Source organism: Phyllosticta citriasiana, assembly GCF_038021145.1.
Source record: "Phyllosticta citriasiana strain CBS 120426 chromosome Unknown IWZ02scaffold_7, whole genome shotgun sequence".
In the NCBI taxonomy this organism is placed as follows: Eukaryota; Fungi; Ascomycota; class Dothideomycetes; order Botryosphaeriales; family Phyllostictaceae; genus Phyllosticta; species Phyllosticta citriasiana.
Window position 1 is genome coordinate 782,415 of NW_027117284.1, and position 12,369 is coordinate 794,783.

A 12,369-nucleotide genomic window follows, 5' to 3' on the forward strand; every position below is an offset into this window, starting at 1 on the left:
AACATGTCTAACAGGGCTCTTGATTGCCGCATACGGACCGGATTCGCGCTCACGATGCTGGGGCCAAGGCAGAGCGCCGCGTCGCGTCGCGGACCAGGGCTCACAAAGATATGTAGGTGCGTACGCAGAGCAGGGCGTGGTGTTGTCGCCGGCGCGCCGTGAGTGATTTGCGCCGGGTCAGAGCAGGGTGTGTTGTCCCGTTGAGCCGCCCGCCGCTAGGTCCGTCCGGTCTTGGTTTAGGGTCGGGTCTGGTCCAGGTTGGCGGCAGGGCCCGCGGAAATGGTCCAGTCGTTTTGATGCTTCCATGATTCACCTACCTACACCAACCAACCAACCAACCAACCACTACCTGTACTACCTCACGCTGCATCAACCCCCCTTCCAGAAGGCGAATTTCGTCATAGACGCGACCAGCTTCAACTTGTCGTGTCGCCGTCGTCCCAATCCGCGCCCGTGGGCCTCGACTGATGTCGGATATTGGCCTCTTTACAAGTCCGCCTTCCGTTCTGCAAAGCCTTGAGTCTTAGATCCGTTTTTGCTTCGTTTTTATTTTCGCGTTTCCATTGCGTCCCTGTGCTGTCCTCTGGTCAATCCGGTGCCCTTTTTTCGTCGCCTGCCCTACGCGTTCGGATTCCGTGCCGCTTCAACGTCGGCTACGCCCCATTTTCCCCCATGAGCCGCTCTCCCCCCCTTCGCCCCCTGCATATGCATCTGCATCTGCAATCCTTCTTGCCAAATTTGTTCCATCGCCCATCTCTCTCATGATCCTCGCTCCCCCGCCCCCTTCATTCAAGACCGTCGAAACCCGTCTCGTCTCGATGGCCACAATCTCGTAACCCTGCCACGCCCCTCAGACCGGAAGCACGCTTTCTCTTCCCCCCGCTGCATCACCCGCAGCGCACGTGCCTCTGTCCACGAATACACGCCGCATCGTCATTCCAACCATCATCGCATGCACATCGCATCTCAACGCCCATCGCCAGCATCTACCCATCGTCGGAACCTTTCTCAATCAAACCCCCCCCTGCTACCGTCCAATTAAATCCCACCCTCGCCGAAGATCGGGACAATACCGGCCAAGATTCGACGTCAATTCTCGTCATCCTTTGGGAAGAGCTCCCGATGTGTCTCTGGCATGGTCTGGACCAGGCTCGGTCAGCAGCTTCTTGCCGACTGCTCATCACGATGCCGCGCCGCAGCCAGAGCACCGCCGCTGCGCTGCCAAATCGCCCCACATGGCCCAACGGCTGGCTCCGATCCAGACTCCGACAATCACCTTACACCCGCCATCGCCAGTCTTGTCCCGCCCCGCCCTGCCCGCCAGGACAGTCTCTTGCTCTTTGCAAGCGCGCGCTGCACTTTTTGAATGGGGTATACTCGAAGAGAAACGCGCATGGTTTCAGGCAGAGAGAATTCCACATAGACGACAAGTCGCGCTCATGTGCCACCATGTGTGCACAATGAATGTCCATCCCGGCACCACTCTGAAAAATCTCTTGTTTGGCCGAGCCGGCGCAAAGTTGGGACGGTGAAAATGACAACAGGCCGCGAATCTCGGCCACGCGCAAGGAAGCGCCGCAAACAGTGGAAAACTCCACCACGCCACGTTTCCCCAGGGAGATGGGCCTGGAGCGGGATAAGCAATGCGTGCCTTCAAACACATGGCCGCGTCTGGGCCATGGTTGGAATAGCCTCACAGCTTGACCACGCAGCCCAGTCGACACGCGGCTATAGGCGAGCCGGCTCGTCGAGGCGATGGCCCCACCCGGACCCTCAGTTTTCAGCCCACGGGGCCGACTCCTCAGGCATCCACTCCGTCAAGTAGTCGCCCTGCTTGGAAGTGACGGACATTGTGAAAGACCAAAACCGTTGGTTTCGTCCGTTGTCCCTCGTCGCTTTTTTAGTCAAGGGTCCCTTCGATCCGCGCGACTCCCCGAGCACCGCGATCAAACGTCCAAATCGCGGGCCGGTCCTTCGCCTTGGACGTCAGTCTCTCCGCGATTTCGTCGCTGCACCTTTGTCAGAACTCAGCACCCTCGCTACCCCATACCTCTTGCTGCATCATGACCCTGATTTACTCGTCTACTTCTCGTCTACTTGCCGAACAGCAGGCGCCTTTGTTCGTCTTTTTTTGCCGCGCGCGCAATTGCGTCGCCCATCGCTCATCACACGTCACGTCAATGCAAAACTCTGGCGGCGAACTTTGGTAATCTGATCGAGTCTCGACCGTGCTCCGGGAAACTGAATTGGGCTTTGTGAGCTTGTTGCGCAATTACCGATCTGGCTGGCGTTTTCCGCTGCTGTCTTGTTCTAGATTTGCAACACTGACACACACACATAAGCGACAAATTGACAGAAGCGGCAGTCGCCGTCCAGCGAGCGCGCATCGCAACATCGCCATTTCGGAATCGATCGCATTCGTTTCCCATCCCACCAAGACCACCACAACCACCACTCTGGAAATCTCTTTGTTGCCAAACCGTCAAGGTAAGGCGGGGCGAGGACCAAGCATTCCATCGGCAATGACCATGTGCCCCGGCCGGAAAGGCGCTCTACATTCCCAGAGCCACACACCTCTCTTTGCGGTATAATCGTCTGGTTTCAGGTTGATGAAGATTGGCCGGCACGGCGCGGGGCGGGACGGGGCGGCGGTAGGAAAACCCCTCTTCCCTGTTTTGTGAGGGCGTGGTAGCGAATGGGACGGGAGAAAAGAGTTGGTGGTGGTGGTGCGGTTTTTGCCGCTGCTTGCTTCGGGGATGGGTGGATAGACCAAGAGCATTGTACAGCCCAGCTACATCATGCATGTCAGGAGAGGAGAAAATAGCCAAGGCAAGCGGGAGGAAAATAGACTGAGTTGTCTCATGCAAGGCATCACCAGATACTGTCCACTCGATGGCTAGAAAGACTCGCCCCCTACTTCCACACCTCTGCAACCATGCAAACGAACCATAAGCAGTGCAGTGCATTCAACATGCAAACCACTCGACCGATCGATCCCGTCTCCCCGAGCTCCGCCGGCGGGACAAACATCCCATGTCCTCCGTTCCAAGTGAGTGCCTTGTTGGTGTCACAATCGCAATTGTTGTCCTCTCTGCACTTATTTTCCTTGTCCATCATTCATTCCATCTCCTCTACTCCACTCACATCACCCTCTCTCTCTCTCTCTCTCTCTCTCTCTCTCTCTCTCTCCCTCCCTCCCTGCAACGACACACTGACACTGACACTGACCCAACTGCGTGCATGCCCGCGGGCCCGCACAAGTGGCACTTGGCACCTGGCAACGGAAAACAAACCGCAAGAGTCGTCGGCCATCGGACCTCGGACTGACTGACTGACTGACTGACTGACTGACTGACTGACTGACTGACTGACTGACTGACCGACCGACCAAACAAATAAACGAACAAACAAACAGGGACGGAAGAAGTGGAAGCGCTATCACATTTGCGCGGTTTTATTAGTCCATGTGCTTATTTAATAACCCATTGCGTCGTTGAGCTAGCTGGCTGGCTCTGTCTGTCTGTCTGACTTGACTTGACTTGTTACATTCGATCGAGTAGTGCGTGTGTGCGTGTGTGTGTGTGTGTGTGTGTGTGTGTGTGGTGGTGGTGGAGTTGGACGTGGTGTCCTGTGTGGCAAACCTAAATTGTCTATTCCATGATTCACTAATCCGGATTGCGATGACGACGACGAGTTGTCATGAGAAAAAAGGGGGGGGGGCACCAGACAGGCAAAGGGGCGGAACCCACGGTTCGGCGTTGATTTTGGGATACAGGTTAGTCAGGTGAAGAGGGGACAGGTAGATGCTGTCTGTAGCTTGGGAATCCGTTTTCTCTCTTTGTTTTCCACAACCTCCTCTTCCCTTTTTTTCCCGAGTAGCGTTTGGGTCATCTGAGACCATGTGGCGCCGTGTGGTGGCAACACTGACGTCTTGCTTTGACATTGTGAATTGCTTGGGACGGAAAATGAATGCGTTGTTTGTGTTGAAATGTCTAGACTACTCTATGCTGACTGGCTAAAATTTACAGTGTGCTTACATCGATTTGCTGAGTTGCGGTTTGATTCTTCTGTTTGACTGCAAAGCCAACGCCCCAATCATTGACCGAAAAACACAAAGTCCCCTCACATCTCTTAGGTGAACGGTATCCAGCAAGTACTAAAAGATCATCATCATTGTGAATGCCTGCCAAGTGGGCTAATAATTCTACTGAGTCCACCAGGAGCTTCAACCTCGATCCTCGGCCAAACCAACACACCGCACCAAATGCGACAAGTCCTTCACCATCAAGCTCGCCGTCGGTCCTAAGACCGTCTCTTACCTCCCGCACCGATCGCGCAACTGACGCCCGGAATTACGATAGAAAAGGGGGGCAACACAACATCAGCGAGCGGGCCGGAGCTGGGGCCCTATGGAGCAGCGAAACCTGTTGAGAAACCGACAGGATAGACGGACAACCAAACAGATTCGACAGAAAGACGGGATCGCAACCTATCGGTGTCAATGCCGTTGTATAACGCGCCTAGACGCCCGGAGGAGAAACAGCGTGTCTGAGGCGGGCGCGCGGGCGGGGGGGAAGACTGGTTTTAGTAAAGGCAGCGAGTCTGGGCTGGACTGCGACTTCCGCAGAGTCTGGTCTGGACCTCTTTTTGCTGGACGACGACCATCGGGGATAAGGGCATCGGCAAATCGGGGAATTAAAGGAGAGGACGGAGAAGAAGAAGAGGAGGAGGAGGAGGAGGAAGAAGAAGATCCCGATGACAGCGGAGAAGAAAACGCGTGGTTGCGAGACACGAGACCGGTGAGGTGGAGAAATCGCAGTGCGGGAAGGAGGGAAAAGAGCAAAAAAAAAAGATGATCGATTCGTGGGTCTGGTTTTCCGGGACGTTGAGGATGGTGGAGAGAGGTAGATTGAGGGCAGTAGAGAATGGTGGCAGTGAAAATCCGAAAAGTAGTGGAGAAGGGCAGGCAGTCAGAATGGAGGGTAGAGAGAAAAAAGGCAGTGAACTAAGGGTGCTGGAGAATGAGCGGGCAGGCAGTCAAGACTGAGGGTACTGGAGAAAACAAAGGCAACGAGAGATGATGAGAGGGCAAGCAGAAAAGGGAGCGGTGAGTGCGAGTGCTCGGTGAGATCTCGAGATCCGATTTTTCATCTAGGCCCGCCATCCGTCCGCCGCGATGGAGCGATTGATCACATCCGCCGTTCCTCGTGTCAGGGAGGAAGCACGAAAAGACATGACTAGGCCACAGCCCCGGGGGCTCAGGCGCGGAGGTACAAACCAGATGGGCCAGCCACAGATCTCTCACAAAAGCCCTATGGGAGGGACGGGAGGAACGACGGGAGTTGCGGCGCAATGTCCCAGAGCCATACAGGAGGTAAACAGGAAAGAGTCCAGTGCCGAGGTCGTGGAGGTTTCAGATGGACGGAAGGCGATGGCGGAAGACGGGAGGTGGAGTAGACGGAGATGTAGCGTTCTCTTTCTCCTTGGCGGCTGAGCTTTCTATCTCCACGCTTAGAAGGCGTGAACGGCGGGGATCTCGGACACGATCAGAGGCACGCGCTGCCAGTAAGGCGACAGGGAGTCTGGAGCACTGTCGGCCTTGGCCAAAAGGTCTTGGATGGAAGAGAGATGGGCATGTACGTAAGTGTGGGGACGATGCTAGCAAACAAAGGTTAGCTCTATTTCTTCTTCAAGTTTCGTCTCTCTCCGGAGGGCATAGAGGCTCTTGTCTCAGCAGCATGGGAAACTGCCCGCGGCGGTTGGTGCATGGCGAATGCTTCCACTGCCGGTAGATACATCAGCCGTGGTGTTGAGGTTTACAGAGTCTCGACTCAGCTCTGATTCTGTCACATTCATCGTCGGCCACCGGTGGATCCAGAAGGGAAGCATCGCGCAAGCGCGGCGGCAAAAACGGCCAGTTGCCCGTCGTCTTCATGGCCTCTTTGGCAGGCAAACAGGCAAACTTTTCCTCGAATCGCCATTTGCGGTAATCTGGAGACGGAGTGACAAATTTCGTCCGAAAGGGTCGAGTCAGTGACGGTGTGTCTGTACTGTACCATCTGGCGGGCTTCGACAGGCGCTGCGCAGTGCACCGGACGGGGAGAGAGCAGGATCAACGACAAGTGGATCTTTTTTTGCGCGTGAATTATTAGATCCAACGTGGGATCGGATCATCGACAACGACACCACGCGAGGAGGACAAGGTGAGGTCGAGATGTGGTTGTCGGCCACGGCCCGGGGCAGACGTTGGCGGTAATCTCCGCCAGTGCGCGCCCCATCGGATCGTTCCGTCAGGTTGCGCCGTTCCCCTTCAGATCTTCAACTCCTTCGGAGCCTCATGATGGCAGAAATTCACAATCGATCGCATTCCTGCCATTGCGCGCGCACTGGATGACCCTGTTACGACGTTGCCCGCGACCATGTTGTTCTTTCTCCGGCACTAGTAGGGGCCTTCTTCCTCTCCCGACGCCGCGCTCCACGATATTTCGCAATCACCCAGTCAGTCCCTGGCGATCTAAATGTCCAACATGAGCTCCGTTGCCCCGTTCTAGCCACAGATCGCTCCGTCCACGAGGAGTCATGGCCTTCACGCCGCCTCGTTCGAATCGACCCACTCCCCCCCCCCCCCCCCCCCCCCCCCCGTCGTCCTCGGAGCGTCGCAAAACTTCAACACCTCGCCACGCTTCGATATACGGGACAAAAGAACCGCGCGGATCGCCCTGCCCGTCCCGTTCGAGTGGTACAGCCAGTGGGAAGCGTTGGCGCTCCTCTGCAAGTCTCACTCTGCACACAAGCCAAACGATGCACGCAAGATCGATTCGCACCGTCTCCGCTGCCCTCTTGCCTGCTCATGGCCGCTGCCGCTGATGTAACTAGGATGGCAAGTGGCGCAGTGAAGAGGCAGTGGAGTCTGTCTTCTTGGCTCGTCAGTGCTTCTGCCGTCGACCGTAACTGTCGTCTTGCTCCCGCGGACGCGCCGGCCGCCGTGGCTGTGTAACCACGGGCGGATTCACCGATCCCATGCCAAATGTTCGAAATCCAGTTGGAGCCGCATGCATCACGACATGTCTGTTTGTGGCTGCTTCGCCCGGCCCGGGGAACATGGCTCGCATTCCCGCCGCGCTTGCTGCTACCCGTGGTCCTGCGTCAGTCATACCATCTTCGCGACGGAGCCTCGTCATGTTCCCTTTCGGACGTCTCGAGTGAGAAGCAGGGTTGCGGTATCTACGATAGGCGCCCTCTGCCGTGTTGAGAAGAGTCTGCAGGCGGATGTCGGATGGCGTCTCCCAGGTCGCGGCCTTGGATTTGCCCTTACCAATCGCCCGGGGGTTTGATGTCAGCGGAAAGGCGCATTGTCGCACAAAGGACGTGCTGGGCAATGTCTCTGGCCACTCGGAATGCCGCGACCCAGGCGTCACCATGTACATGTACAGCGGCCGTTCTGGCTGACGACCATTCAGGACGATGGCGCTGAAACACTTGAACACAAAGCTCTCATCCGCCCCATCCTGAATCACCACCATTCATAATCCAAGTCAAACAGGAACCGCGCGACTCAGATACAGTAGAGAGACCGCCGGGTTGCCTGAGCCGCGCCAGACGGCGGACCAAAACCGTTGTCGAGGGCCAACTGCAAGCACGTCCCATATGCAACAAGACGAATCCGGAAACCACATGAGACATGCGACTTTGGCTCGACCTGAGACTCCTTCCTTTGCGGGAGCGCCGCTGCTGGCTCCGTACTTGACCCATCTGCGCCATTCGTGAGCATGGCCAGCTGCATGCCAGGTAAGATACGAGTGAGGCTGACGACAACAATAGTGCGTGCGCTGTTTTGATTTTGGATCCTACTGCCCATGGCGCTGGGAGACTCGTGATACGGACCCGATCCGCCTTCCCTGCAGAGCCGCTGTGAGATGGGCTGTTTTTTCAGCGCGGACCGATCATGCACAAGGTCTTCAATGCGAGATCTTGGTTACGTCGGCGCGCGCAGGGCTCGGGCAGGCTGAGCAGTATTTCGATACGGGCACCATCGGCAAGAGGGCATCGAGTCGAGGAGTGAATTTTCGTTGCGTTGACCCACGGGACGAGGCGAATCAGCCATAATCTCGCTTGGCAATTCGAGTTTCCTCTTTTCGTGCCAAGTTGGCTCGTTCATCCATCCTCTACAAGGTGTGCTCAGACAGCCTTCATTCATCCACCTAAGCGATGGTAGATCACATCTCTGGGCCTGCTGACTTCACGGATCTTGTTCCCGGCAGCAGCATCTTCGAGTCCCGTGGCAGCAGCACGGCCATGTGGTACGATGAGAATGATGGGGGCCAAAGAACCCCATCGATCCCTTCCACGTCTGGAACCAGCTGCTATTCACCGAGTCAGACAACCAGCTGTGCTGGAAAGATGCACGCTGAGCAGTACCCAGGCGCTAGAATGTTTACTCATACGATTAAGTAATTTGAACGTCTTCTGTATGCGCTAGAACTTCTGACATGGATCAAGACAAATGTCAATCATAAATGAGTACACTGCAGTTGTTTCGAGACTGTCTGAATCCAGTGATTCACATTATATGATGTCCTAGGAGATGACCAAAGCGGCTAGGGGTACATGGATCGATCTGCTTTTAGGAAGATGAAATCTATGGAATCGCTCACCGCCATGAGGCGTTTGAGCGTCTATAACTGTTCAATTAGACTCAAAATATACAGCGGGACACCCTTGACTAGAAACGCCCCGTGGGTCAAAAAAAGGGTGGATTTTTTTCACGCAAACCTGAGATATGTAATCACTTAGCAGAAGTGACCAAACATGATATTAGCTGGCGAAGCAGCCGCACAGTGGCGGTACATCTAAGCTAGTTCCGACAGGCCTCAACGACCTGAATCCTCTGCTCTGCTGTCAAGTCATGCATTCTTATAACAGCTGATGTGTGAGAAGTCTTGTATCCAAGAGACAGATTGTGATTTCGGGAGAAAATAATCCAAAGGAAGATGAGAAACGAGGTCACACTGAACTGCGGCACTGATGAAGTACAATCAGTCCTATGAGACCGAGATAGGCACAATCAAAAGGCTTTCGTTCAAAGTTGATCAATCCCGAACCTCCATTCAAGGTTTGAGTGCGTATCGACTGTCAAATCACATTTGGAACCAAAACTTTTGTGGTCTGTAAGCAAACCTCGAGACCAACTCTCGATCCTGCCGCTTCAGATCCTGTCCACTGTGCCAGAGCTCCGATTCCAATCTCTCGCATCCGTGCTGAATTCTATCCCTTTTCAAGTAGGCCATTTTGGCGCTCCTCTGGAGGCCTCCAGTCCGTTCCAGATATCTCCTCTCTACTTCGGCGACTTGATTTTGACCTTCACCGACTGCTTGCTGCCACTAGCCTGCTCGCCGTCAGAGCCCATCTTTTCCTTCTTGTATTGCTCGAGAGCTTCTCCAAGTTCCTCGATGACTGCCTTGACCGACTCATTCTGCAGGTTGAGCGTGCTGAGGGGGTCGTAGGTCCTTTGACTTGCACTCAAGACCCTCTGGTGTATCTTGAAGAAGGGAGCAATGGCATCGTAGAGGTTTCCGCGATCGTCATCATCTCGATCGCTGTCGTCAATGCGACGACGTTTGGCAGATCCTTGTCTCGCGTTAGCATGCATCGATAATCAGTCAGTGCTTGGACCATACTTCTCGAGACAGTGGGTGACGAAGAAGAGGAGCGCTTATTCGACTGGGCCTTAGAAGATGTCAACAGAAAATCCAAGGTCTCAAACCAGGCGAAGTACCTTTGTTGGAGTACGGCGATCAATTTCACTGATGTTCTTCTGCGCTTTCGCCCGATTGAAAGCACAGAGTCGCCTGACATTTAAAGCTTGGGCGTGCTCGTGGAGAGCTTCGTAAAACTCGACGTAGGCATTGAAGATGGTGGTGACGGCCGACTCTGGAACGAGGCCGGAGGAATCCTTCGTGTCGTAGTCTTTCGAAAGTGCAGGACGTTCGAAGCGCATGTAAATTGAACCGTCGTCTTGGAACCAAGTCGCGAGAACAGTAATCTCACCGCTTTCGCGACGAAACGTCAAGTACAAGCAATCCGAGCTGGCTCCCACCTCCAAAGCTTCGAACTCTGGCCTGACCTCTGCCGAGTCCTCGTCCCACTTGTAGTCTGGTAGGTCGACATCAGTTTCGTCTGAGTTCAGGAACAAATATTGATCGAGCTGTTGCTTGAGGGATTCCACATCGCAGCGAAGTTTGGCGTCCTTGATCGCAGCCCATCTCTGCATCCAACTATGGGCGTGTGTCTTTGTCTTGATAATGACCATACTATGGTGAGATTGATATGTCAGCGTTGAAGGTCAACGGTATGGCGCCATGTCCAAATGCTGAGTAGACAGTGAGAGAGTAACATACATGGAAGAGGGATGGCCCAAATTGGACGCACAGAAATAGCGATTGCCTGATACTTTGCTGACGTAGCACAATCGAATTTGACTGCGCAACCTTCCGCAATGGTTGAGGTGGGCTGGAAAGACGATGTTGCAGAAGTTGCTTGATGCCGCAGCGGAATCGGAAGGACAGTCAGGATTGGAGGAACCAGGAGGTCTTTCGTGGCAAGTGAGTTGACCTGTAGCTCAAGGGCAAGAGAGTGGAAGAGAAGCTCCAAGTGTGATGTGGCGGTTGTTGGTCTTTCTGCGTTGAAAGAAGCTGTGAGGTGTCTGATTCAGAGGCCTGATGTGAAAAGTCTTGATCTGGGACTCTCAAGTGAACGTGAATGTGAAAAAGCTCAACGCTGCTGTTTTCACATGCCTCGAACCACTCAAAGACTGCCAGTGTGAGGAATCGGTACCAACAGAGGTGCGAATCTGAACTGAAAGTGAGAGATTAACATCGATGCAAGACAATGGCTTGTGTGATTCGGCTCGGACAGATCCGGAGAAGCATCCTGGACGCATCATGGAAGCCTTCATGTTTGTCTGCTCCGTCGACCTCTCGGCTCATGAGTTTGCCTGAATATACTGAAGTGTAGATGAGCCCCAATTCCGCCACTTTATCACTCGAGACATCTATTGGGGTGAGTATCCGACCAGTCATAATGTTTGAGTACATTTTTGAAGTGCCTTTTACTGCAGAATGAATCGAAATCGAGTTCCAAGAATTTCTGACCTTTGCTCTGATTCACTGTTGGCATATAAGTCTTTCTCCCTCCGTGTTCCAAATCCCACGAGGATCCTTTTCTAGTTTCGTTTTGATCCTTCATAAGACCAAGACTCCTTACCAATTTGCCCTTCAGAAGGGACCGGTGATTTCGAAATGAGCGCACTTTTCTGATGCCTGGGGGAGATGCAGTCGCAGTCCAGACATCTGATTTCCAGGTGTTCCCTTTTTCCAGGCCTTCTGCGTTCACTGGATTTTGAAAACGCACCCTTAACTCTCCAACTCTTTCAGTGTCTCTTTCGCTTGGCAGCAGGGCCGGCATTTGCTTTTCGATGACCCTTAATGGCTTGTTCAAGCTCTTGCATAACTGTCTCGACTGAATCGTAGGGCGAACCGATGGCATTGAATGTGTTTATGGCCTTCTCAGGAGCATCCATGACCTGTTGGTCTGCCTTGAAGAAAGGAGCAACGGCGCTGTAAATGCCTTCTTCAGATTTGATGGTTGGCGTATGCGGAATGACATTGCGACGAGACCTTGGACCTAATTGAGCATTAGAATAGACACTTTTTTCATGGAGCACTCTGAGTACCTAGTGGTGCCTGAGATGCCTGAAAAGTGTTAGTCAAGATCCACGGCCGCATGAAGCCACTCTAATATACCTTGAGCTTGGAATCCAAAATTTTCTCAATCGTCACTTCGATGGTCGCCGTGTCATAGGCACGACGACGGGCAGCGTTGAACTTGTCGACACGCTCCTGGACAGCAAGGTGAAAGCCCATGAAAGAGCGGATAATGTCTGCAGCGACCACTTCTGGAATTTCGCTACTGCCCTTGGCGACGTCGTAAACCCTTGAAGTTGGGCGGGGGCTACCCCACTCCGAGACCTTGATTTCAATCGCCTTGGTGGTACCAGAGTCGTTGCATATCCACAGGTTCAGCTGCTGGGCTTTGGGCTTCACCATCTCAAGTCCAGGGACCACCTCTTCCAACTTGTCATCCCAAGTGTATGAGGGTGGCTCGAGGAAGTCGCCGTTGCCGTCTAAAACAAGTCCTTCTAACTCATCGCAGATATTGCCATCGGTGCGGTCTTCCCAGATTCTCATCCATTCTTTGGCTGATACTTGGCTGTAGATTGTGGTCATATTGAGCGACTATGCTGGGATCAAATGTGTCCGTGCTCAAGAAGAATCGAGATAAAGTATCTCGACCAAGTATGATCACTTGCCT

At 53.9% G+C, this 12,369-nt stretch overlaps 2 protein-coding genes across 2 annotated transcripts; both read right to left on the reverse strand.

Moving 5' to 3' along the window:
* Positions 1-9,122: 9,122 nt before the first annotated feature.
* On the reverse strand, positions 9,123-10,674 carry IWZ02DRAFT_499582 (uncharacterized protein). The gene is made up of 4 exons (XM_066770236.1): positions 10,398-10,674; positions 9,776-10,310; positions 9,678-9,726; positions 9,123-9,627 (listed from the first exon to the last, which is right to left on the reverse strand). The coding sequence occupies exons 2-4, from the start codon at positions 10,307-10,309 to the stop codon at positions 9,335-9,337; spliced, it is 876 nt and encodes a 291-aa protein (XP_066622290.1). The 5' UTR covers position 10,310; positions 10,398-10,674; the 3' UTR covers positions 9,123-9,334.
* A 754-nt stretch (positions 10,675-11,428) lies between these two features.
* Positions 11,429-12,314, reverse strand: IWZ02DRAFT_482133 (uncharacterized protein; the record flags this gene model as incomplete). The annotated part of the gene is made up of 3 exons (XM_066769140.1): positions 11,802-12,314; positions 11,732-11,750; positions 11,429-11,682 (listed from the first exon to the last, which is right to left on the reverse strand). The coding sequence occupies exons 1-3, from the start codon at positions 12,282-12,284 to the stop codon at positions 11,429-11,431; spliced, it is 756 nt and encodes a 251-aa protein (XP_066622291.1). The 5' UTR covers positions 12,285-12,314.
* Positions 12,315-12,369: the final 55 nt, after the last annotated feature.